Source organism: Haliaeetus albicilla, chromosome 2 (assembly GCF_947461875.1).
Source record: "Haliaeetus albicilla chromosome 2, bHalAlb1.1, whole genome shotgun sequence".
NCBI classification, from domain to species: domain Eukaryota; kingdom Metazoa; phylum Chordata; class Aves; order Accipitriformes; family Accipitridae; genus Haliaeetus; species Haliaeetus albicilla.
In genome coordinates, this window is record NC_091484.1 from 4,365,704 (window position 1) to 4,392,425 (window position 26,722).

Below are 26,722 nucleotides of genomic sequence, written 5' to 3' on the forward strand. Positions count from 1 at the left end.
ATCGTGAGCTAGTTTGCTTGTCAGACGTAGATGAAAGCTCCCCAGCATTAACAGCAGCAACATTCAAACCACTAAATTCAGCTTTGAAGTTAGCAACCCACTAAGCTATGGAGGCTGGCTTCTTTCTGCTTCATCCTGCACTGACTCAGTGGGACAATTTACATCCTACAGCTGTTTTTACAAGGAAAGAATGAAAAAAAAAATTTTAAAAAAAATCCTTTCTTGTGTTCTAGAGAATCGTTTGCAGCAAGCCTAGCTATGTTTCCGTGCCCATTTATCCCTTGGCTTATTTGATGAGCTTGCCAGCAGGAAGGATTTTAATTCCTTTTTATCCCAAATTATTTTTTCCACAGCTGTGATATGAGATGATTCTGCCAAACAATTTAGGCTCAAAATCTGACCTATATTGAGTAGCATAAGATACTGAGGATGTTCTCGGGATTTTAAGGGAAGAGTTTATATTTCACTGTAGGCTTTTTAATGGAAGCCTACAAGAAAACATTGTCTTATGGTCTCCTAGCCTAATCCTGTTATTAACTACTATTAATACTATAAGACAAGTGTTGATGTCCCGCTTGCAACAGTATACAAAAAAAGATCTTATGGAACAGCCATATGAAAAGACGTAGAACCTATATGTGTTATAGGACAGTTTCAAAATCCATCTTTTATTCAGTGCCCATATTTCAGGTCACATCATCAGACATCGGTTTGATTGCTAGTGTAAACTGCAAGCAATATTAAGAGTTGTCATGTAGCTTCTTTAAACATATTTGGCAAAAGCATTTACCTTTCTAAGAGTCCAGTGTTGCAAATACATTAATACCTGCTTAATTGTAAACATCTCGGTAGTCCCTCGTTAACGGCAAATTTGGTCTGGTATGTCCATGTCTATGGGCAAAATCCCGCTTGGGAGCACAAGCTGCTTCGGAGCACGTGAGGTAGGAAGCATGGGAGTCTGCAAGGGCCAGTTTGGTTTCAGAGGAGCACAGAGGCCACCAGCACCCCACACCCTGCTGTTCACAGCGCCAGAGGTTTCATCACGCTCAGCAAAGCTCCCAAACCTCCTCTGCCAGGTCAATCGCGTGGACATCGTCAGTGCACTCCAATGTCCTCCAAGGACGGCGGAAAGCGCAGAGCTTTCTTACTTGGCAAACGGTCAGAGCATCATGCCGGGATGTGGCAGACATCGGTTCAAGTGCCTAAGGGGTGTGTTTATTCTGTGCAGTATAAACACACCAGTCTGGGAAGTGGCGTGCTGCGCAGAAATGCCTTGAGTCACTTTGTGGAGATAAATACTAAGTTTATGCTCTCCCAGATCTGGGTCCGCCTTGCCCATATACGGCCCACGATCAGCGCTGCCTCGACTTTGCTTCAGGGGCCGGGAGGCGTGGGGATTCATCCCTCGGCACGGGTTTCGGGGGCTGCCGGTGAGTCTCAGGGCCTTGCGTGGGTATCCATGCCGTGCATGGGGATCTACGCCCTCGGGGACGGCGAGTTGGGGTCCATCCCAGCCCTGCAAGCCGGAGGGCCAGGTCCCAGGCTGGAGCAAGAGGAGCAACTGCCTTCATCTGCTTTTGTGGGAGCCGCCTGATGCGCCCAGTCGCCTGCCGATGGTTTTAGCAGACGTGTCCTCCCTGCCTGCAGGAAGGCCAGGAGACCTCACGAGCGGGTGACCGCCAGAGTCACTGGGGCTTTGGGCGGGGAGGTGGGGTGAGGACAAGTTTTGCAAAAATCATACAAAGGGGCAGGGTGGGTGTTTGCGTGGGGAGGTGGTGGGTGGTTGGGTGGGGACACGGTGGGCTTGTGGCTGTGGGAGGGGAGGACTGAGGGAGGAAGGGGCTGCCTACGTGACGGCCCCGGGGAGAGGGCCGGGGGGCGGGGGGGGGGGGCACCGGGCCACGGCCAGCCCGGCCACCGGGGGCAGCCCCTACTCGCCCGGCGGGGGCACCCCCGAGCTACTTGGGCCCACGGCGCCGTTACGCGCCGGCGCTAGGACCCGGCAGAACCCCCGACCGGCCTGCGAGAGGAGGGCGTGGCTCCCCGTCATAAGCACCCGAACCAATGAGCGCTGGCCCTTTGCCGGGTTCATTTACATTCCGGCGCGACGCATCCAATGAACGTGCGAGCCCACCGGCCGCCCTGCCTTCCCCGCCGCCCCGCCCGGGTTGCCGAGGCGGTCGCGGCTCATTCGGAGAATGGCCGCGGCCACGGCGTGCGGCTCCCCGCCTCCCCGGGAACAGCCGCCGCCGCCGCGGAAGCGGGGCGACTCCCGCCGGCGGCAGGCCGCCCTCTTCTTCCTCAACAACATCTCCCTGGACGGCCGCCCGCCCTGTCCTCCCGCCGACAAACCACCGGCGACCGCCGGCCCGGGCGAGGCGGGGGAGGAGGCGGCGGTGGAACCGGCCGGAGCTCCTCCGCGTTTGCTGTCCCCGCCGCCCGCCTGCCAGCCGCCGCCGCCGCCCGCCCTGCTGTTGCCCGGCGTCTCCCCCCTCGCCGCCGCCGCCGGAGGCAAAGGGGAGGCGGACCCCCCCCGCGGGGGTATTTTTTTGCCGCAGCTGCTGCTGGGCGGTCCGCTCTGCCCGCCGCCCCCGGCGCCTCCAGCCTTACCGGGGATGCTGGCGGCGGCTAAACCGGGAGCCCCGGGGTTGTTGAGCCCCACGCAGAGCTCGGCGGGTGGCGGCTTGGCGCTGGAAGCACAGCGGCAGAGGTGAGTGAGGGGAGCGGGGAAAGCGCCGGGCTGGATCGCGCATCCCTGACCCCGCGGGGCGTGGGAAGCGGCGGGACCCCCCGCCCCGGGGAGGGGGGGGGGCTGGGAAGAACCGGACTTTCCCAGGGCCCTCGACCGGCTGGCGGCGATGGGGTGGCGGGGAGGGGGGCGACGACGGGGGTTGGGGAGCGGAGCATGGGAAACGGCCGCCCCCGGGGAAAGCGGCCGTGGGAGGCGGCGCCCGCCCCGTTTGTCGCCTGGTCCCGGGAGGGAGCACCGGGCCCGGGGCAGCCCCGGCGGAGGTGGAGGAGGGGGGACACGACCGGGGATATTCAGCCTCGTAGGCAGCCCGGGGAGCGCTGCCCTGCTCTGCCCTGCTTTGGTTGTGGGAGCGCTGGGTGTGCGGTGAGGGGGATTTGGGGGTTGTAGGTCACTCGCTGAGTCTCTGGCTGCAGTTCTGCGGTATCCTGAACCCTGCCTCCTGCTTTTCCCTAGCCTGGTTTTGGTTTTTTTGTTTTGGTTTGGTTTTTTTGCATTTTTCTGTTTCCAGATGAAGCCGACAGAGTCCTTGCTGGGTAGGACTCTTCCTCCATGCAGCGGCCGCACTGCTGATGTAGTGCCTTCTCCTCATCTCTGCTGCTCGTCTATGCAGTAACTCTGTATATTAATAAATGCTTGTACACTGGGAACTCGGGAGTCAGCCTCAGGGGAGGATGTTCTGGCCTTCAGTGCAGGATTACCACTGTGTTTCCAAGGGACTTCCATCAGCCTGAAAGTGTTGGTTTTCTAATCAACTGGAAGGCGGGCTCTTGCTCAGATCTTGGGGATTTGAGCTCTGAAGGAACTCTTTTCGGGCCGTTTCTTGCATAAACAGCTTTGTAAAGCGAGCCGGCCCTCTGAGCCTGCAGATAGGCAAAGCAGCATCAAAGGCTTTAAGTCTCTGTGGTCTTTATAGTGGCTTCCAGAGCTTTGTTAGTGAGCTGAAATAGAGATGTTGTCTGTGCTTTAGAGCTGGGGAGCTTTGCTAATGCAGTTGATGGGTGTTCCCTTTTAGGGTACATCTCGCAGTGGAGGTGTCCTGCGTATCCCCACGAAACGGCTGCATAGAGGCTCAGGTGAATTTAAAGAGTAGTAGCTGTTTGTCAGTAAGGTGTGGGGGTCCTCAGGTGTGTCATCCCTCCTGGGTTTTTTCCTTCTTGGACTGTCATTTACCACCCGTTGCTTTTCTATGTGTAATGGAAGAGACCTTTCTTTCCTTACTTCTTGGAGAAATTGAAGCTGGGCCTGCTGAATGGATGCCCTGTATGCACAGATTGCACTGTTGTGTACCACTTGTGGAGCAGGAAAGCCTGAAGTGAGGGTGTTGCTGTGGCACAGCTCCTTCCTAGCACTCCTGGTCCACAATAGCTGCGTACAGCCGTGCTGTACGATTTCATTTCATTGCTTTAATATTGCAGGTGGAGCTCTCAAAGGCAAGTTTTGCATCAAGAGCTTTACAAGCACGGTTACCTCTGTGGGTGCGATGCTAGGCATGCCTGTGCCTACTGAGTTCTGGACTGATGGAGTTTGTGTAAATGATTCAATCCTTCCCCTTCCTGTGCCAAGTCAATAGGACACTAAGAAAACATTCCTAGGAGCTTCTCATTTGATGTCCTTCCTACCTCTTTCCTTGGCATCTGATTTTAGATGTTATGTTCTGCTATAGTAATTCTAATCAATCCAGCTGAAAAGAACGATAAATCAGAAATAAAAGGTAGAGAGAAGTGCGAGGAGGTAATCGAGGCAATGAAAGGGCTTCTGTCTGAGGAATGACAAAGCAGGCCATGATTTTTCAGCTTGGAAGAGGTGGCTGAAAGGGTATATTGTATTGCATTAATCATTTTGTATACTACTTACGAGGGTGATTTGGAGTGAGAGTTCTTCTACTTTTTGTCTTTAAAGAAGAAAAGGGTGGGTGGAGAACATCCGCTGAAAATCTCAGGCAGAAAATCCACATCTTTACCTGGCAGTACACACATCTTCTGACAAAAGGACAGTTTTAAGCTGCCTGGGGGGATGTGTTGGGCCCAGCGTATCTCCTCTCAGTCACTCTGGGCACAGGAGTGGGTGATATGGACCATCCCTCCATAATTACAATTTCGCCCTCAACTTGCAGGGTGAGGGACTTGGAGCACTTTATTTTTTCGCTGGATGGTTCCATGGTTTGCTCTATGACAAAGCAGCCCTTCATCCCTCCAGAACAGCAGCTTCTCCTCTTGTTGCAGATACATGAGGAGTGATTTGGGGGCTTTCTTTCCTGCAGAACGGTGGTGGTTATGCTGCTTCCCTTTCTGCGTGTGGCATGCTATTTGCAAAATAAGATTCAGAAATCAACAAACAATCGCAAAATGGGTTTCCTCTTACTGGGACTCGGGAATCTGGGTAACGTTTTGCCATACAGTAATGTTGCTACTCTAGATGGGTTAACTGCATGCGTTGTGCAAATATACAGGCATGTGAAGGCATCGGAGGGAAGGGGGACGTGGAATCTGCGCTGGGACTCGGGGCATCTCATCTTTGGTGCCTGCTTAAGGCAGCTGCTCTCCTCAGAGTCCTTTTTTAGTCACTGTCAAGAGCTGCTTTGAGTTGCCCTCAGCGGAGCCTCCCTTAAATGCACCAGGAGCACGGGCTGAAGGGTCTCCAGGTTCGCTCCATCCCTGTTCAGTGACCAGTGCCGCTGCGGTCCTGTGCCGTGCCCCAGGGATTTCATCGTGCTGGGGCTTGCCCCGATCAGTGGAGATCACTTTATCTAGAACTGGAGGTTTCGTTGGGCAGAGTTTTATTACAAAACTTGATCTTGAGTTGATTACGAAGTTGCGAGAAGCTGATGAGACTGGCCAGCGTAGCTCAGAGCAGGTTGTGACAGCACCTCTGCTAGGGTCGGTGGTTAGTTATTACCAACAGGCAGGATCTTTAGTACAGCCCAAGGAATCGGTGATCTGCTCAGCTGATGTACCGTGGAGTTTCTCGGAGCTGCTCGGTAGCTGGCGGGTCCTTTAGGATGGAAACTTCAGCAGCGCACGCTCCCTTGGAGGCACCCTTCGATCTGGATGCTTGGTTTCATTGTGCTGCTGGCTGAGCGTTATGAACTTAATGACTTTAACCTTCCACTTTCGTTTTCGTAAGGAATCTTCTGTTTACAGGATCTTAAATTGCAATGCTGTGTTATACCAGCTTGCTTGCTTAATCTGCTTGCCAACCCTTGTCCCTTCTCCCTTTCCATCTTGCTCTGTTCTTTTGTTCTTTCAAAGAACAAGCCTCACAAAAAGCAGTGGCGGGAGGCAGCAAACAGTGAACAAATCGCCATTCACAGATTTTTTTTTTAATGAATTTCTGCAGATGGGTCTGAAACTGGCAGGGCTTTCTGGGGAAATGCAGATAGCAGAAGGCCCTGAAAATAGCCAGGTTATGAAAGCATGAAGAATGGGAACAGGCCTGAATGTCAATGCTTGTTGTGCTTCTGAGGTTTCGGTATAGCGCAATGTAAAGCGGCTGGTTTTGCCGTAATATTTGCTGCATTTTGCTGAGCCCAAGAATAAATACGGAGACTACATTATTTGCAACTGATGCTTTAATGTCCTTGGTGTGCAGTGGTCAGGGAGCTGAACTGAATGCTCATGGTTGCTGACGAATCAGGAATGCCTGAGCTAATTTAGGTCATTTTAAGGGTGGGAGTTTAAACAATAGTTGATAACAGTAGCACTTTGGACCAACTCTGCTTTTAAGTGTTAATTGGATGCTGGATTGCTGACATAGGTGTGATCAAATTAGTTGGGTGGAATGGTGGAAATGCTTGGTCAGGCTTTTTATGCTTATCATGGTTAATGTGTTGTTTTGTTCTTCTGTCAGCTTAGTGGCTGTTTTCACTTCAAGAAATAAAAATATTTTTAAAAAAACCCAACCCTCTGCTAATAAACAGGTTTTGTTGAGATGGATGAAATACAATGTTTAAAAGTCTCAGTTTTAGTTTCTAGCCTTATTTGGAATAACCTGAGCCCACATGGTACTTTTCAGGAAGCAGCAAGATCTTGTCAGAGCCGGCAAGCTTTGACCTTTCAGGCATGAACAGTAGACTGGGATGTGCTGCTCAGGGCTGAAAATGAACGTATTCTAAACCTGAACTTTATTTAAAAGTCAGCTGAAACATTAAGGCTTCTCTTTCTTGGCAAGCACAGTTTGCTTTGACAGCTTTCTCTCATATTTGCAACTGCAGGTGAACTGCATGTGTCTAATATTAAATGTTTATAATTTATAGATGCCTGTAGTATTTATACCTGGCTGGGGATGTCAGATAATATTAATCAGAAGTAGTAAGTTGTATGCCTAGCAGGAAACTTGGAGATCAGAAAATCCATGTCCTTGTATCCCGCATACCTCGCAAATGGGTCTGGGTCAAACAATCCTAAACACTGCTAACGCCAAGGTTGTTTGACCTCTTCATTTAAAAGAGTCCAGAGGCTGCTAAAGTAACTTTGATCTCCAGCCAGAAGGAGTCTGTACAGAATGAACTGTGCTTGCAGTCGATTTCACCAGCTTTTCCAAGCAATTGTGCAGGAGCCCCAGCAGCGAGTTTCGGGATGCTGTGGGAAAGGGGATGCTCTGGAAGCACGTTTCCACCTTTCCTTTTCCCTCGCTGCCGGCTCGCAGCTCCCCTCTGCAGGAGATGATGAGGGTGGTCAGAATGATGTTGTCTTGCTGCTTCAAGTCAATGAGTCATCAGCTGAGAGGGAAAATGCTACCAAATGAAATGTAAACAGCTGAATAGCTTAACTTTGGGGAGGCGTTGGTGGGGCCCTGTTTCAGGCATCCAGTAAGCAAGTCCTGTAGGAGTGTTACGGTCGGTGAGGAGGACGTGTTTGGGTTGTCAGGACTCCTTACCATAACTTTGCTGAGCCCCAAAGTCCTTCTTGATAACTGCAGAGACATGGGCTGCCCAAACTTGCATCTGCTTTGCCGACCGACTGGACAGCTATCTCATTTACCTGTAGGTGAAGCTTCTTCGGGGCTGTTGTGTGCTTTTGGCACCATGACTGAACCAGTTCAGAAGAGTTATTAGTGGTGGTGATTTTTTTTTTTTTTTTTGCAAGCTCCTGTGAACTGTGGGATGAGGCAGGCAGGGAGGGAGGGAAAGATCTCTGCTTTCAGTTTTAAAGAGTAGTTCTGAGCTACAGGTGAGCTCTTCTGCTCTGGGTTTAGGTGTGTTTTGTTTGATTTAGAAGGGGGAAAAAAAAAAAGTGGAGAGAGGAGAAATGACTCTTGCAAAATTCTCTATCTTTTTTTTTATTTATTTCCTGCAGTATGTGTTTTAGTTATATTAAATCTTGAAGCTGTCATGTGTTCCTCCTTTTTCCATCTGTCAACCAGTTAAAGCTGTGAGGCTGTCAGGCTGAGCGAGCCTGAAGATGCTTTTGAGCCTTCTTTTGAAGATTGTTCTGAAGTCTTCTGGCTCTGCAGTTTGAGTTTAAAAATGCGTATCTGACATGCACACGAGCATAATGAAATTTGGATTCTTTAATGAGCACGAGGTATTGTTGATAAAGCAGGTGACTGCAGATGGAGGGTGCTCAGCTAAAGCCACTCTGTCATGCTAGCTCTTCAAATGCAGAGCTTTAAACTCCTAACGTTTGGTTTACAGTAAATTATATACACAACAGCTGTAAGTTATTATGGTCTAACCTCTGAAAAAAGATGTTAAATGAAGAACCTTTAACTGGTCTCGTAAGTGCGAGCGAAGCAAAAGCGTTTCACGAGATGGCATTTGTGAGATGTATTGAATCTTTAAAACTAAAAGCTTGCTGCCAGCTGACCCTGCTGCCTGATCCCAGCAGCCCTTCTCCTGGGAGCTCTGAACACCCGCGCTCCGCAGCCACCTTCCCCGGGCAGCGTTCCTCTTGTGCCAGCTCTCGCTCAGCATCGTGGTACCCGAGCTCACCGTAGCCTGCAGACCAGCCTCAGACCTGGGTAGCCGTTTCATTTGCTAGCCAGCCACAGGACAGGCTGAACTGCTACCAGTCAAAGCTGCTTGCTTGACAGCATGGACGGATTTGCGTTTGCTCTGTTGTGGTCACTACAATTTAAGCATAAAATTTTGCCCTGGTTAGGCTACAACCTCTTGATTGTGGGTTGGAGGGGATGACTGATGTTGTGGTGGAAAGAACCAAGTGCCCATAAAAACACCGGGAGACCTCTCTAAACCTCCTTCAACTGGGTTTCCTCCAGTTGCCTGTTTTGAATTTTCTTCTCCCCAGTTAAAAGCTTCTCTCTTTTTTTTTTTTTCTTTTAACTTGGGAATTTTATTGTGCTGAAGGCTTTTATTTTAACAAGGCACATGATGAAATGACAGCATCACCTCTCAGGGAAGTTCATGAATATTTCTAGCATAATGCCCCCTGTTATCAAGGACACACTTTGCATTTCACTGGCCTGTTTTGGTCAGCAGTTCAGTGCTTAGTGAGCAGAGCACAAAGCACAGAGGGAAGCAGGTTGATGAGCTAGGAGTACCTCCAAAAACTGGTAGAAACTTGGAGAAATACAGTTACTGGCTGTGTCCTGGCCAGCACACCGAGTTTGCTTTGTGAGAAGCAGCAGGGATTTTAGGAGTGGGCTTTAGAATTGGGCTCTGGGCACAGCAACCCTTACATCTGGTTTGGTGGTTCTGTTGCAACAGATGGCTTTCATACTTACTGGAAGGCCTTATTTTATCCTTGGATTGTCTAAACACTCTTAGCACCAAAACAATGTGATTTATGAAACGCAATGAAGACAAAGCTCATTTCCTAGTAGCATTAGGTCTTAATCATATGTGGTTGTGAATCAGCAGTGAAGCAGCAGCCACTGTGAAGAGTATCTGATTTCCTTCCTTGTTAGGATTTAAAACTCTCCATGCTTAGAGCTTCCCACTTACTCTGCCTCCACCTTCATTCAAATTATACTTAATTTCTGTTCCTTCTTGCCTGTCCCATAGGCTGCATGACACATTCTTTTCCTTGCATGTGGCTTTACTGGTGTTTGAGGAGTGCAGGATTTTCTCCTGGCTGTTTGGGACCAGCAGGAAAGCCCCTGGTGCCCCTTCAGTTTTGCAAACAATCCTTGAATAAGAACACAAAGGTGGAGGAATGGAGCCTCCTCGTCATCCTGAGGTCTCGCAGAGGGACAGGCTCTGAAGCGTAGAGGTATTTTCCATGCTCCTGTGGCTAATTTGGGTTTACTCTTTAAAATGAAGACTTGTATTTATTCTCTGGCAGTCTGATACTTAAACAAATGTTAGAACGAGCTCCTGGGACGGTGGCCTGCAATCCAAATGGCACATTTGCGGTGCCATAAAACAGTGAGTAGCTGACTTTGTAAAGAAGGAGCGCTTAGCTGTATGCTTATTATTGGTTATGCAGGGTATCTTCTCTGCTGGTGCCTCTCACTGAACATCAGAGCTGAAACCATCTATCCATGAAAATGGCTCGCTCGGTGCCAGGCACTTCATGGTGTTGATTCTTCATTGAAGTCATTTCTTTCACCACATGTGTGGTTTTGATGGTGATTCCATATAAATGTGGTCTCTGACTTCTTTTGGCTTTAATTACTGAGAACTTGTTGCTACTGGTGAGCTGTACTCAATCTGCTTTTGAGCAGAAAACTCATTAATTTGAGCGCTGAGGGTGGTAAGGCACAGGGAACTGATACGAGAATAGGGATGTTCACACTCATATGCTCCGAGATGCAAGCCTGAAAACAGTAAATGTCCCCTGGGCTCTATAAGTAATGGCAGTTGTGAAAAAGTCAGCTTAAAAACTGGAACTGGTTTTCTTAATCCCTTGATGCCAGTATTTTACCTAGTTAAACTGAAGCACAGTTCATACCTGGCTGTTGGCTTGCCTGTAAGGAAGGAAAACGACACAGCTTAATCTTTAAAATATGTCTTGGCAAAACAAATCTGGCAGGTATGTCTTCCTATTGTAAACTGGATTTGGGATCTGGATTTCTTGTGCAAATTGCCTTAGACTGTTGTTACTAAGCTGGTGCTTCCAAAAACCAATAAATGATTTTTGTCCTTGTTACATTAATAACTCAGTCCCTTGACAGCTGTGATTATACTGAGGCCTGTAAAGGACCTTACAAAGGGATGTCCATATTAAAATAAAACTCTTTCAAGTGAGAAATAGGAAACCAAATTTTATTAGTCCCTAATTTTACACAGTGATTAAAAATCCTTGACCTCCCCCATTCCAGCCACCTATTAGCAGTACGTATTGCTAAAGAGCACCAGAGGATACAAGCCTTGCTGCTAATTTTAGCCCAGAGCCTGGGGGGTGCGTGCCTGCGTGGGTGCATGCAGCAGGGCATCCTTCCCCAGCAAAAGGACTCCATCCAAAACAAATCCGCCCTGCCAGTCCCTTTGGCTGGAGGAAATCTCAAGTCGCATTACTGGCTTTTGCAGCATCTTTGAACGCTCATGTCGCAGGGCTTTTGGTGATCCTAGAAAGTGGTGAGGATAAGAATTCATGGCAGAAGATGGATTCCAGGTGGTCCTCACGAGAGGTGGGTTTAACTGGGATGGGAGGAGAATCCCAGTAAGATTGTAGAAACTTCTGATTTAGCCCTTCAGGAAGGAGCGAGACCAGCCAGTCCGTTCACCTGCTGTGGCAGAAATGCAGGAACCAGAAGGGCAAAACGGAGAGAAGCTTCAAAATCGCCAAACGGCGGCTGTGCGCAGGGGCTGAAGCAAGATCTTTGGCCGCTGTAAGGGCCAATATTAGGGGTTAAAATGAGATTCGTGAGGGCTGCTTGTTTCCAAGCCTGGAAGCGGAGCCTGGGAGTGCTGAGCAGGGACACGGGTGCCCAAAGGGCTGCCCCGCTGTCCCTTAGAAGAGGACACAGTGGCCCAGGAGCAGGCGTGGAAGAGGTTTGCATGTGCCTGAAGCTATGTCTGATAGCACAGGGTTAGTATCTCTTTTGCATTCAACTATCGTATCTGCTAAAGAATGGGCGACTTGGACGTTTCCAACTGCAGCAACATCCTAAAACTTCACCCTGGTCCTCTTGGGTGTCTGCAGGTAGCCCAGCCTGTGGGTGGGAAGGGGGAAAATACTCTTGGCGAGCCATCGGAAAGGTCACTGTTCTTTAATCTGGAGCTGTGACTTAACCAGCTTTTTCCTTTCAGTTTGTAAGAGAGGACACATAGGGATTACCGGTGCTATACATAGATTGCTCTTAGCTGTGTCCTGTTCTGCTGGGAACACTTAAGAGCTGTATCAGCCTCGGGGCTGGGGATCCTGCGTGCTGCTTTGTGCCTTGTCGTTTGCCCTCTGCAGAGGGTTTCTCTGCCAGCACGTGGTGGGGCACGGGCAGGACGAGAAGAGGGCAGTTCTGAAGCTGGAAGCACTCAGAAGTTGGGTTTCCTCAGTGGGAAATCCATCAGAAAGAATAAATGTGTGGGCTGGTTACCCCTTCCCAGGATGGGAGTCAAAATGCGACTCTGAGCTTAATTTGATGGGTTTTTATCTGAACACAAGGGGGTTTGTGGTGTTTGGTTGGTTTTTTTTTTTAAGTGTAGGTTTAGATCATCAGGGATTCGGCAGCGGTGTTGGATTGTGTGTGTATCCGTGTGTGCACATGGAGATAAGCTAAGGCGTAATCCAGAATTCCTCTGCTTGATAGCCCCTTATCTCTGAGCATGTGCTCTGTGTGTTTTCTCTCTTGGTGGGTCCCTTCGGAGGCGCTGGCTGCGTAAACACAGATGATGTTTTTAATGTTAAAGTTCTGGGAGGGTTGTGCTTTATTGGCTCCTAAATTAGTGGGGGGAAGCACCCAAAAGTGAGCTCCTGGCCAAGGACGTACAAGCAAGCAAACCGTCTATAGTTTGTCAAGGAAATAGCTGGTATTGGCTTATGGGCGTGTTTGAACTTTCTTTAGGATACTGTTGAAATTACAGCCTGCTCCACAGAATTCATTAACACTTTAAGATTGGATACTTCGATTTCTAATTGTCAGGTAGCCTGTCGGTGGGGGGGTGTGTAAGGTAACTTACAGTTCGTGTATAGATTTTAGTATTCTGGTTTAGCATTTAAGTTGCGTTTGGCAACAAATGCTCAGTGTAAACTACTTAAAATCCTTTGAATTCCAGTGGATCAGAGCACAAGCAAGAAGTGTTATCGTAGATGAAGCTGCTTAGCACAGGATACGTGACTCAATGTTTTTTCATCAAAGCCACCACCCACTGAAGTGCTCCTGTGCTGCCTGTTGAAGTGTGGATTGGCTGCATGAGAAGAGCACTCAAACTAAAGAATATATATATATATGCGTGTGTGTTTATATAACAATAAGTGCAGACTACTCAAAGTGTTAAATTTTGCAGCATGCTCCAAGTACTGCACTACCTAATAAAGAAGTTCTGTACGTGAGTGGTACTAAGGAATCTAGCAAGTCTCCCTTGGACTGCAGCGAGGGAGCTGTGTTGCTGTAAAACGTTGGCTTGAGCATACAAACTGTTTCGGGTAGTCTTAACTGGATTAGTGAGAACTCTTTATGTACACCTTGTTTTGAGATTTGAGGGAGAGTGTCTTGCTTAGCGTCTGGGATTCCTCCAAAGTGACAGCTTCACTTGAGGACAGAAAACATTATTTACAAGCGAAGCTGAAAATGAAGTTTCCTGTTGGCAGAGTGGGGATGAGTCATTGTGGTTTTGAGTCAAGGGGCCGGATCCTCCCTTCACTGCGGCAGGTTTTTGCTTCCAGATATGCTCTTACAGAGCAGCAGGTTCAGGTGTTTGTCACTTCTGTCCCCGCTACTAAGAAAACGGGACAGTGTTCAGAAGGTGTGATGCTCCAGATGGGTCTCCAGCGTGGTGGCCGAGCACACCTTCATCGACCCTGAGAGCAGTTCCACCTACAGCACTGGGGAGTTACTGGTGAGGGTCTAGCCGTGGCTCTCCCAATCCATCCAGTTACGTACATCGGCATCCTTTTACAGAACTACAGGATTTTTTTTGTACCGATGCCTATTGTCGTTGGCATTAGCTGTGTTTTCCCTTTGCTCACCACACGTAGCGTCTTTCTGTCTGCATCCAGCCAGGTCTGCCCCAGGAGGGGAGGAAGGCGGTGGATGTCACCAGCTGTGTTCGTGCCAGGAGGTTTGAGATTGGCCTTGACATTTCATGAAGCGTTTTTTTTATTGGAGGTTAGATGCCAAAGTAGACTGGAGGACCGTGTGTATGTGAAAGCATTCAACTTTCCTGTGCAGTTCTTGCTGAAAAGCAAAAAAAAAAAAAAATTTTAAAACTGAAGTGCTGGTGAAGGGTGTTGAAGCTGTGCCAGGAATGTTCTTTAGTAGCATCCTTAATAGCTGTTGATTTGTAGGAGACAGTCTCTAACAATACTGAAGGTGTTAGTCCTGTGGGAGGATTTACCTCTCTTGTGTTTACGGAAAGGGACGCTAATTTTTCATCCTCCCAGCTGTTTGAGTTGTGGTCTTTTTTTCCCTCTTTTAAGAATGCCTGAACAGTGCTGCTGAGAACCTGGAGACAATCTCCTTTTGGGGAAAAAGTAAAGTTTTATATGGGAATATAAATTATTACAAATTCACTGGAAAAGGGCACTAATTATATTTTATTAAGGAGATTGTAAGGAGACTTTGGCATTCATTCTCTTTATGTACTTGAAGACACAGAGAAAATGGTAAATTGTTTCTCTTGAACTTGTGGTGAGGAATGAGGAGCTAATCTGGTTTCAGGAATACTCGGGTTGAAGTGACATTTATGGCAACGTATAAGGAAGAATATCAGAACACCATCTTTTCTGAAGTGCTGTATTTAGTGTTCATGGTCTAGCTTGAAGCAAGAGGGGCAAATGCCACTGTTGCTAATAATCTGCTTGTTGTGGAAATCTGTAATTTTATAGCAAGTCTTGTGCCTTGGGGATGCTGCCTGTAACAGCGATGTGCCATGTAGAGGGAAACTGCCACGTCTCACTGGCACAGGTTTTGGCAGGCAGCTCTGGCAATAGCTCCAAGTAGCTCAGAAGAGAAGAAATAACTTGCAAGAAGGGGGGGAAAGGAGGTGAAAGCACCTGCTTAGTCACTCAGGCAATTTGCATTTCTAGACACCATGCTTAAGAAAAAGCAGATGGATTTTGTTCAGGTCCAGAACTCTGGTGTATCTCTTCTGTAGCAACAAAATAGCATGGTTTGGTTTCTTACCCAAACTCAGGCTGGAGAGGAGGAAAGGCAAAGTCACCAGGATTAGCAGATTGACCAGCTGTTTCAAAACCAAGTGCTGGGCTTCAAGACCAGACTTAATCCCAAGTAGCTTTTTTTGATCTTCAACTTGAATCAGCTGAAGCTACAAATGGCTTTGCTGTGTAAAAACTCTTCCATAGCTGTTAATGATTAATAAATGCCAATTTTCTTGACCTCTCCCCCACCCTGCCCCTTGCACCCACCCAAGGTGCCATGCTTGTGCTTTGGTGTTGGATGTTAACGTCCAGGCATGAGAGCCTGGCCTTGGTCTGTCCAAGTGGTTTGGCTGCTCATGGGTGCCAGAGCTCTGACGCAGTTTAAAGTTTGAATTTTTTCCAAAAGTAGGTCTTGTCAAACCAGAGTCCTGCAACTTTTGTCTTGTATGCTGCTTCTGTGTTGACTTCCATGGCAGTATTGTCCATTGAGTTGCTGTGTCACTTTGGAAGAAAACCTTGAATGCATGTGGCTTGTGCTAAAAATGTAGCACAATTTAAGCTTAAACAAAAGCAGAAAATATGGAATCTGATAGTTGTAGTGTCAGCTTTTTGCTGGTGGCAGTTGAATCTGAGTGCATTGTTCCTATGGAAATTGCAGTCATAGTTACACAATTCATTTGTAAATCTCTACCAACAAAGAATGACTTGACTTCGACAATAGTAATGTATCTTACTTTGGCAAAGTCTTTTTTTTTTTTTGCTTAAGTGTAATATCCTATTACTGTTACACTAACTCACATGATTCCTACTATTATTCTTGTGCGTTCCATTCTGGGATTTCAAATGGGTACCAAATACACTTTGCTTCCTCTAATAACTCTCTCTATTGTTTTCTGGAGACATCTGTCAATTTTATTGAGCTACCGTCATAGACTCTCAGCCTGCTGACTCCTGCAGCTGGAGACAACTATGTTCTGAATTGAGAGTGCACACAGATGTTCGGTCGTCATATAGATATACCTGTACCTGTCTAGAGATTGATATAAAATGACTTATTCCCTTGCCTTGATGAGTGGGTGGCTTTTTGTGACATTTCTTGTAAGAATTTTTTAAAGGAGTGTTTGGAAGCTTTTTAGGTGTTTAACTTATAGGTAGGTGTTCTTATGTGTTGAAGATAGTGAATGCTTTTATTAATGAAGTTGGTATAAATATGTATTTCAAGGGTCCTAGAGGGGGAGACAAGTTCTTGGCCTTTTTAGGAACTTCAAACTCTTAGTTAAGCACTCTTCATCAAAAAAATCAAAAACCCCTGCCATTTGTCCTAAGAGTTCATAGATCTGTTGCAGTTCATAAACTCAGAGGCCATGAACTAATATTGTTCACTCTTCGTGGTGTTGTACATTTTACAGAAGGCGTTTTATCTCCCAGCGCTGCTCTCTAGACTTTTTAGAAGACATAGTGGAATATGCCAGTGTACGAAGGTACTTTTTTTCAAAAGCAGCATTAATCTCAACTCGTTGCATGCAGTCCTCTCCTCCCACCACCCTCTTCCACGCCAATATCTGAGGTCCTGCATGCTAGTGCTGCCATCTGATCATACAACTGGCATGACTTTTTTTTCAGAGCACTTAACAGGTTTGGTGGTTGGTTTTTTTTTTATAATTGCAGAACCAAGCATATATCTGGGTCTCCAAGACACAAAAGTTTGAAGAAGATGCACTTCATCAAGAACATGAGGCAGTATGACACCAAGAACAGCAGGTAACTTTCGGAGATCGAGGTGCCTCCTGTACCCAAGTAGGATGTGCTCGGCCGTAGACTCTAATTCAATGCGATTAGCCATTTAATATATCAGTGGGAACAAGGTGATGTCCTTGAGGTCTTGTTAGTTTTATACATCTATCCAAAGCAGTAGGTGCTCATATCTGCTACATCTGCAGCAATATTCTGATGGTTCTGCCATCCTACTTTGAGGAGGTTAAATCATTCTCTTCTAAGACCCTCCTTATCTCTAGCACACAGACTGCTTAGAGCTGAGGAGGATTTAAGGAGAATGGCTTGGTTTAGCCAAATTCTTGGCTCATAGTTGCTGGGCAGAGGAGAAAGGCGAGGCTGCATTCATATTTATTATTAATAGAGGTGTGAGACTTCATCTAAATGTAAAGTATTATCTGCATCTTTTCACAAGGTTTATGTAAAAATTGCATAAATATAGATATGTATTTAAAGACTAGGATCTCCTTTGAGGAGCTCCCGAGGTGACGGCAGTTTCAGAATGCTGGGGTTTGATACAGAGCTTGGCTTTAAGGACCTACAAGGTCAGCACGAAACTTCTGCTTTTGTGCTGTTTTCTGAAAACATAAAATCCATAGCAGCATCTATGTGACTTTTAGAGCAATATAAGAAGAGTCTTGTGTTCATGTCCCATAAAAAGCTGCTTTGTAACTTTGGAGTCTTAATTCATATCCTCATCTTTTCCCATCTGCTTACAGGATAGTGTTAATCTGTGCTAAACGAACACTGTGTGTGGCTTTTTCTATCCTACCTTACGGGGAGAGTTTACGGATCAGGTGAGTCATCTTTAACTGCTTTGTGAAATGTCTGGTCTATTGTTTGCAAAAGATCTTTTTAAATGAGCGTGGTTGGTGTAGGTATCTTGTTTTGATGTGGGTGAACTTACTTAACTTACCATTTATGTGTGAGGACAAGAGCTTGCTATGAGAGCACTAAAATCAGACATTGCCACAGTGTCAAAGTGTTCATTCAAACTCCAAGAGAAAAACAGTGGAAAAGGTAGACTTTTCTTCAGGTGTCTATTCACATTTTAAAGCACTCCAGTCCTGTGAAATCCCTGAAACTAAGTTTGAACACGTGATGTGGCTTGTTGCTGTGTACGATTTCCTGTATTCCTAAAGTGGCCAGAAATCAAATGTCTTTAGTGCAACAAACAATTGTGTCTGCAAAAAGCATACAGGGCGTCAGGGAAGGATGCCACAGCCTTTATTGGAAACAGTCATGGTCTTATAGTGAAGTTACATCTAAATAAGTTTAAGATGCTCTAAGCCATGAATGTCAGTATTTGCAGTCTAAGGAAAACAGAAGCAGTTTAGACTGATTGAAACTGCTGTTAGTGTTTGTACTGCATTTTTGTATAGAACTGTCAATATGATCACTTACAAGAATCAAAACCTGCTAACTGGATTTCCCTGCAGCTTTGCTCAGTCCCTTGTGAAGTCTTAAGTTGATTCTGTGAGGGTCTGTGATTTTACAAGTATACCATAGAAAATACTAATTTTATTCTAATCCACTTTCGGCAAAACAATTGTGTTGTCACTTCTGTCCTGTACATAACTTATGGATGAAGGAAACGGATGTTTAGTGGTGGGAACTGTATTGTATGCAAATATACTTGCCGTAAAAATAGTTGATGGGAAAATATTCTCTCACTTAATAGAACAGCAGCAAGGTCACTGGAGCTACTTTACAGCAGTTCTGAGCACTGTGTCGGTCTGCTTGTAAGCTGGCAATACAGTTCTTCAACTGAAAGCTGCTTTTTCGCATTGGAATTTAGGTGACAAAGCTGCATGCTGCTGTTGCTGAAGCAGAGTTCTGCTAGCGGCCTTAATTCTTAATTTGGGCCTGTGTGCACAGTGGTTGGAAAATTGCAATTGAAAGGCAAGTTTCTAATCCTGGAAAACTAGTAATATAAATCATGTTTGCTGTTAAGTGTTTGAGCATTAGCGTGTTTACAAATGGTATGGTCTTATGCAGAAAGACTATATTAAAGTTTACATTTGCTAGGTATATTGTTACAGATTCGAGTTAAAATTATATGAAATCTGATTCTTTAGTTAATGAACATCTCTGCTTTGAAGGATACTTAAAAATTAATGCTTTCTTGGAGATGGGATTGAGGGATTGCACTGTCCTCCATAGAACTCTGACCTGGTGGTGTTGGGTGTACCTAGTGGGGTGTTTACTGTAGAGGAAGCTGGGGTTATGCTCCATTTTCCAATAGTGCATTTTCTTATCTATATTTAGTGATCTAAAGATGGAAGGACAGAAGCAACGACATCCTTCTGGGGGAGTTTCAGTCTCCACTGAGATGGTGCTTGGACTGGAAGGAGTAGAGCTGGGTGCTGATGGCAAGGTAAGGAATCTTTTTTTTTTTTTTTTTTTTTTCTTTTCTCTTGATCTTTAATGCCAATGACCAAACCACTGACTGGAGCGGGGGACAGCAGGTGGGTAAGCTGGCTGCTTTTGCCCAAGGACCATTTCATGCTGGGGCAAATCACTTAATTTATGCAGTGCTTTGCTATCCATAAAGTGAAAGCTGTAACTTTTCAGAGCAGTGGAAGTTTGTTTTGATCCTTAAAATTTGAAACATTTGGCTTGTGGTGAAGCTGCTTCTGAGGAGGCTGTTGAAGGCCATGATCACTTCTGCCTCCATTTCTGGAGAATTGATTTGACTCTGGTATCTCAGGCAACACGTGAGTGATGTTTTGATAGGAATATGGGTGAAATTTGTACCTCTTCAGTTAAATTTATATACTGCCGGACTTGTACTGATGTGATTCTCCCCTTTTCTTTGCCACCACACCAAATCTTCCACAACACTTGCATACTGAAGTCATGGAAGCAAGGCATTCCTCATCCAACTTTTCCCTTCTCTTCCTGTCCCACAGTTTCAGGGTCCCCACTCCCAAATACAAATGCCAGGGGACTCTGAGTTGGAAAATCCTAGATGTCTGGAAATAAGCTTTTCAATAATTTTTTTCCCTATAACTACTACAACTTTCTTTTCTTTAAGGTTGTGTCCTATGCAAAATTCTTGTATCCCACCAATGCCCTGGTTGTTCGCAAAGCTGACAGCCATAGTGCTGTTCCCTCATGTCGAGCTAGTGCTTCACGGAGTCTTCCTGGATCGAGATATAAACCTGTGACAGCAAAAACAATACCAGCAGGAACAGACATTGGTAAGAACAGCTGCCAGCTTTGTCACCACTTGTGCACACAGCAGGAAAGTGTAAAAGGAATATATTTGTCTGAAACGATTGCAAGTGGTAAAGTGCATTATTAAGAAGGATGTGCTGCAGCTGGAAAGAGACTGGTTTTAGCACAACCTAGTAAAGAAGCCTTGCTAATGAAATATAAGCGATGAGCCTTAGGACTGAGACTTGCACACATTCCTTACATCCTCTGTATATCTGGCCTAGTTCTGTTTATGCAATTCAAGGAGTGCAAAGCTTTTCTGTGGAAATGTGAAGTTTTATATTACTCAACAAGAAACATCTGGTGTACATGGATACAGGTGGTCCTCCTTGCCTTCTAGCACAGTAACAGTGCATAAGCCAATGATTTTGTGACAAGAATCCCTTCTCTTGTGTAAAAGAGCAAACCTGACAACTCTGCTGTCTGTTAGACTAGAGTATAGGCAAAATAATTCAGTCTTGTGCAGTTGTTTTCTTTGCATATTTGTGGATGACAGTTTGTACTAAGTCTGAAATGGTGCTTCAAGCACATGCTGGAGGAAGAGCTTGTGTGATTTTTTTTTTTATAATTCTAATACTTGACTGGTGCATTTATGAAATACGAACATGTGACTGTAGCTGCAGTTTGCCTGTACTATGGGATCTGCTGACAATGTTTGCTGTTTGAAAACTTTTTTAAAGAGGAAACGGGGAATTTAAAGCTCTGTATCTTGTGACCCAATATGTTTTCCTCCTTCCCTCAGGAGGTGAAGCTGGGGAAGCTGCAGAGTACGATCCAAATCTTCTAGATGATCCTCAGTGGCCCTGTGGAAAACATAAACGTGTTCTCATCTTTGCCTCTTACATGGTGAGTGACTGACATACCTGAACAGAGTGAGTGCCTGAAAGATCCTGATAAAAAGAACTTCCTCTGGGAAGAAAAAGTTGTGGCTTTTTGAGAATTGGTTAGGAAAAATACGAATAATTGGGTTTGTACACTCAGCTTGTCAAGGACCAACCCGACACATATCTACATGTTGTTATTTGCTGCTTGTAACCATGTGCTTACTAGTTTTTTAAGACTTTGTAGTTGAGATTCAACATGGTCTATTACTTAGGACATTACAGAAATGTTAAATTGTGAATAATAAAACTGGGGTTTGCCTTTGCGTTAGTGTCTTTGGAAGACTTGTTTGTCAGTACTGTTCACAAGAGAAATGATAAATTTTGCCTCTTGTGTTTCAGACTACAGTTATAGAATATGTGAAACCCTCGGACCTTAAAAAGGATATGAATGAAACCTTTAGAGAGAAGTTTCCTCATATCAAGTTGACATTGAGCAAAATTAGGAGGTAAGAAACAAGCATTGAATAATGAGAACGTCTTCTATGCTGTACGAGGCTGCTTTTATCTTCCACTTGTATGGAGCAAATACTAGATCTATTAATAGTATATATGATTAAACACTAATCTCTTGTTGCCAGTTGAGCTGACTGTAGGATGACAGCCCTGTACAGGAATGTTTAGGATGCTGAGAAGGGGTAACAGTTGGTTTTCATAGTTCCACCTAAAAGGGTTTTGTTTCACCAGCCCTAGTGTACTAACACTAATAGCCAATTAACAGTGAAGCACCATTAGCCTTGAAACAAATACTTGTAACCTGATTGTTTGGCTGTAGTGCATTCCCACTCTAACTGGATTGTCTTTTTGGACCTTCTGGCTATTTTTGCCTTTCAATTACCAGACTCACTGATGACCATGGACTCTTAACAAGATTCTAGGATAAAGAAGAGTGTTAGGTTTGGGGAGTCTTGGTAAAGAAAAGCATTTCATGAAGGCAGGACTATACCACACAGAATTCCTCATCGTCCAGGAAACACGTCTGGCCGCTCATCAGCAAGATGCGCTGTTGCGCCTTCAGAGAGCTGTAATCTTGCTGGTATTACATGGCGGTTAATGCAATCAGGGCCTGCTGAAATAGCCGGCTTAAACACAATTCTGCTGAATCACCAGGGCTCTGTGTAACTCAGCTCCAAGTGGAAGGCCTGCTCAGGCAGAGTCTGTGTTCTGCCAGTGTCCTGCATACTCCTCTTTGTAGCTGTTTTGAGTAGTGTGGTTGCACAGCGATCTTCTTGCATGGGTGGCAGCCGTGAGAGGTAGCATCCACCATAAAGTCTGCCTTAATGCTGAAGTGAAGGGCTAGCTGTTGTGGGAAGCAAGTAAACCAGTTTGCCTTCCCTCTCAGACCTGATTCTTCCACGAGGTGTGTAGTAGACAGGTCTCTGTGTAGCAACTGCTGCGATCTGCACAGCTTTGATGTGGTATTCTGTAGTAGGTCAGGGTGGTTCAGTCTTATGATATGAATCACGAACCAGTTTGGGAGCCCAGAGGGAATCATACAGCAATAGCCTGTGTGTCAATAAGACAGCTAAGCCCCTGATGTTTATGGGCAGATGAGGAACTGTTTTTCTACAGTAGATGTTGTCAGCCAGGTTAAATCAGTTCGTGCATCAGCTTCAGCTTGCTGCCAGCTGGATTTCTCCAGTCTAGGATCATACTCATTATGGCTTTCCAAATCAAAGTCTTGCCTCTCTGCTCTTCTGAGTTCCCATGCTGCAGTGTTTCTAGAGCATTTCATGAAAGGCTGTCACTTTTTTTTCCTGTTCCCAGTTTAAAGAGAGAGATGCGGAACCTGAGTGAAGAGTGCAATCTGGAGCCGGTTACTGTCTCCATGGCTTATGTTTACTTTGAGAAGCTTGTCCTCCAAGGCAAACTCAACAAACAGAACCGCAAACTGTGTGCTGGTGCTTGCGTTCTGCTTGCAGCCAAGATCAGCAGTGATCTCAGGAAACATGAAGTTAAACACCTTATAGACGTAAGTACTATGAGGCTTGTTTCAGGTGTTGTCAAAACTTTCTCTCTAGCTCATAGAACAAGACAAAGATTAAAGCCAAGATTTTCACCAGTGCATGCTTGCATTTAAGACCAGCTCTTTCAGTCAGTTTTATGTCTCATTAGGGCTTTTCCTTGATTTTTTTTTTTTAATTCCTTAAAACTACCCGACTGGTGCAGTCCAATGTCCTACTGATCCCACAGTGAGGTTATTTTTGCACTTACTGTTTCTCGGGCAAACATATGTAACTGTTGTGTGGGTGTCACAGCTGGGCTGATAAGCTGGTTTACTTGTCTGATCCCTGGCAACCCTTTTGATTCTGTAGGTACAGCTCAGGCCATGCATCGGTGACTCCTGTTTTATGCTGACTTAATCTAACAGTGTGTTAGTATCTTGTGGATTAACTGATTCTGTTTCTTCCTCTCCTCTTTTTTGTTATTACTATCATAGAAACTAGAAGAGAGATTCAGATTCAACAGAAGAGATCTCATTGGTTTTGAATTCACCGTCCTCGTAGCTTTGGAACTGGCTCTCTATCTTCCTGAAAACCAAGTTTTACCTCATTACAGACGGCTCACACAACAGTCTTAACCAAAGCTGCGTTCCAGCTGACAGCCAGTGGTGCTGGTGGATCGCATCACTGAACGCTGCTGCTGGAGTTGCCGCTGGCCTTTCTGTGCCGCTGTGTGCGTCCTGCCACGGCCACAGCTAGTTTTGAAGTCTGCAGTGTGTTACTAAACTGTCGAGGTGTGCATTATGGACACGTATGCCAAGTCTGGGGGATGGTACGAGAAGAGTTATTGGACTTTATTTTCTTTTGGACATCTAAAGCACAAATATTCACCAGTCAGCTGTCATGGCTGCTTATTATTCCTTATTTAACTTTTCGGTTTTACTAAAACTGTTCTTCCCTATGAAGAATACTATGGTATTGTTTGGTTTTGTTTTGTTTTTTTTTTTTTAAGCCTTTGTTGTATCCTTGAGACTAAAGGAAGCATCACTTCCATTCCAGTGCGCCATAAAGTTCAGATGTTTCTAAGAATCTTCTTGCATTTTTACATTAATGAAATGCATACTTTATTTTTTTAAAGATGTGCCTAAAACTGGCTGGTCTGGTACCAGTGCTTTTTAAGTTAGTTATGTTATTTAGCGGGGAATCCTGAATTTGTATAGCCATTTATTCTTTACCTGCATTGGCCTTGCATATAAGGAAAACAATTCTAGTATATCTGCACTAATGATACACAGGGCATCTATTCTATACTATACTATAGACCTATAAGTAGCAAGATTGAAATTACTCCGTTCCAATTTACTTAACTATTAATACCTTAAGCGTATACACTTTATTTAAAAAAGAAAGATTGTTTGAAAATGTCATGAAGTACCACGTTGAACAAGGTAGCTGCAGCAAAGTGATTGCCATCCTAATTCACTCTTCAGTGGAAGATGAGTGCTTGACTAAGAGCAATTTGCTGTTAATGTATCATTTATGACTTTATTTGTTTCAGTGTTCAATAGTCTGAAATAAGCACCTTTTTAGTAGACTGTATTATATATGGTCTTACATGCTCTGAGCAAATACTTAAGTCAGTAGAGCTGCTGCTGCCAAACTAAGCCAATGTAACAAAGCATGCTCAATATTTAAAATGCTACTTTTTTACTCTGTTCTTCCAAGCATCGCATCACTGTGATGGTCCTCATAAAACTGGCATTTGTTGCACATCTGAACAGCCACTTAATGGCTGGTGCCCAGCAGCACTCTAATGCTTATGCAGAGGTTAAATAACTTCTCTGACCATTGGCTAGTCTTTCATTTATTTTTTTAAATATCCAGGTTGGGAATGAACTCTTATATGTGGAACCTTCTGTGATATTGGCTCTTGGGTTTATTTTCTGAAGCAATATTATGATACAAGTAACTGTGTGTCCATTTGCAAGGAACAAAACTGATGCTTGGCTATTACAACTGAGAAATTTGTAATTTAAGTTTGACTTCTAAATGAAATACTAGACCTCGTACTGAGGTAAGGGACCTGCTATCTAATATGTAAAGTAATGTAAATTCCTGTTCCTTGTATTAAATGTTGGTTGTAGCCAAAACCAAAGCTGAATCTTTGCTCTTCAGCTGTGTATTGTCTGAAGCTAATTTGGCTTCATTAGAATTGCAGCAAACTTTAACGGAGCCCTTTCCTCTTTAAGGCTCAAAATGTATTTTTCATATATAATAATTACAGTGACTATCAAATCTTTTGTAACTGTGTTCAGCTGTATGTAGCTTCAAGTTATTTGTGTAAAATTTAATATGCTTGTGATTTTTCTCTAACACAGAAGGACTTTCCAGTCTCCATAAGTGAGGTGGTAGCTAATAAGTTAGACAATAAGCTTGCCAGTTATCTTCCAAAAGGTTTAAAAAAAATTGCCTACTAGTTAAACATTCTACTGAATATAACTGTCATTGCATGCAAGAAATAGTGATGCACTAAACAGCTAGCATATAATGAGCCTTCAAATTAGCAAACAGTGGTGAAGACAAGTGGTCCACCACTTCCTAAAATCATTAGGGGAGGGGACAGAGGTAGAACTGAGTGAAGAAATTTTTCACATGGTATCTCTGGAACGAGTAAAGCACTTTGGTTAGTATGAATGAAATGAAATCGGAAAATGGCTTTCTCTGGGAACTTCTTTATTTAGCGTATAAAGAGTTTCCTGTGACAAAATTAACTTTCCTTTCTTACCATCTAAGAAAAAAAAAAAACAAACGCATTTTGGTTTGCAACACTTTGCAGTCTCTATTCAGTGGAAGTTTGTCTAGTTGCAGTGGGCATTACACTCCCAGAATCTACGGTTTGACATCATAAACCGGCAAGCTTTTGTTTTCTCTTTCAGAAGAACAAATTGGGATAAGGAGCATTAAATTACAGAAACCTGAATGTTGTCTAATGGTTACTCTAAACGTGGGCTTGGGCACACACGGTGTTCTTGAGCTCAAAGGCTGTTTGGAGCATGGGCCAAAAACGACGCAGTGGAGTGAACGCTGCGCCTGTGTCTCCGGCGGAGCATGGGTTTGGGGCTGATGCCGTCCAGAGGTGTTGTCTGCAGCTCGTACATTGGTACCTCTGTTGTGCTATCTGTGCAGAAACAGTCCTTCTGCAGGGATACGGTGATCTCTGTATGTGTGTGTATGTATAGGTGTCGATTTTTCTGTTTCTAAAGTGTAGCTTGCAGTCCTGTGTGGGAATATTTATCTTTTCACCTAAAAGCTGCCACCATGTGGCAAAGGAGGCAAAGGACTATTACTACGTTATCCATTAATAAACTGAAAGCGGGATGCAAAACAGGACGTGGATGTCACCGGCTTGGCGTTTTCACAGCCCAGCTCCTCTTGCTTTGACGAGGAACGAGGTTTCGAGGTTTGTGCCGAGGGGGGGTTCTAGCTCTGTGTAACCGTGTAAAGATGCTGATGGGCTGACTCCCTGACGGAGAACCCTCTTGATAAGAGGCTGTACATTTTTATGTAAATGATACTGTTACATTTTTGTCTTAATCCATTATTTAAAAGTCTGAGTTGTAGCCTGTTCCATTGTTTGGGGTTTTTTTTATGTTTGGTTGGGGTTTGTTTTTCCCCTTTCTGACCTTGTGAAATTAAGATGCTGTGAAATAAACACTGGTTTTGGTACGCCTTTTGTAACCAAACGTCTTGTTTCGCAATGGTCTTTCGCTTTCCCTCAGGGCTGCTCCCGCGGCCTGCTCCGCGCTCCGGTCCCTTCCCCTCAGTTTCACCGTGCCCTCACTCTCCTTCAACGAACGGCGGTCCCCGAGGGGGGTGGTGTCCCGTCCCCCGGGCCGAACGGTGCCGGTGCCCTTCTCCCGGGGCCGCCTCAGCGGGAACGGGGGGGGGGGGGGACGGGGGACGGGACGGGGACGGTGCCGCCATGGCGACCGTTTA

The 26,722-nt window shown here is 45.3% G+C and overlaps 1 protein-coding gene across 2 annotated transcripts; it reads left to right on the top strand.

The window, feature by feature from the left end:
• The first annotated feature begins 2,103 nt into the window (after nucleotides 1-2,103).
• CABLES2 (Cdk5 and Abl enzyme substrate 2) lies at nucleotides 2,104-25,212 on the top strand. 2 transcript variants are annotated; one of them, XM_069803799.1, is made up of 10 exons: nucleotides 2,104-2,710; nucleotides 16,320-16,391; nucleotides 16,579-16,671; nucleotides 17,403-17,480; nucleotides 18,952-19,060; nucleotides 19,721-19,886; nucleotides 20,645-20,748; nucleotides 21,126-21,232; nucleotides 22,551-22,755; nucleotides 23,224-25,212. In XM_069803799.1, exons 1-10 carry the CDS (start codon nucleotides 2,199-2,201, stop codon nucleotides 23,362-23,364), a joined length of 1,587 nt encoding a protein of 528 aa, XP_069659900.1. In that variant the 5' UTR covers nucleotides 2,104-2,198; the 3' UTR covers nucleotides 23,365-25,212. The 2 variants fall into 2 exon arrangements, with proteins under 2 accessions (XP_069659900.1, XP_069659908.1); XM_069803807.1 differs by lacking the exon at nucleotides 16,320-16,391 and having other exon boundaries at nucleotides 2,108-2,710.
• Nucleotides 25,213-26,722: the final 1,510 nt, after the last annotated feature.

Coding starts and splice junctions, on each gene's coding strand:
- CABLES2 (XM_069803799.1), top strand. CDS start 2,199: ATGGCCGCGGCCACGGCGTGCGGCTCCCCGCCTCCCCGGGAACAGCCG. Junction 2,711..16,319: donor CTGGAAGCACAGCGGCAGAG/GTGAGTGAGGGG, acceptor TACATTTTACAG/AAGGCGTTTTATCTCCCAGC. Junction 22,756..23,223: donor AAGTTAAACACCTTATAGAC/GTAAGTACTATG, acceptor TTACTATCATAG/AAACTAGAAGAGAGATTCAG.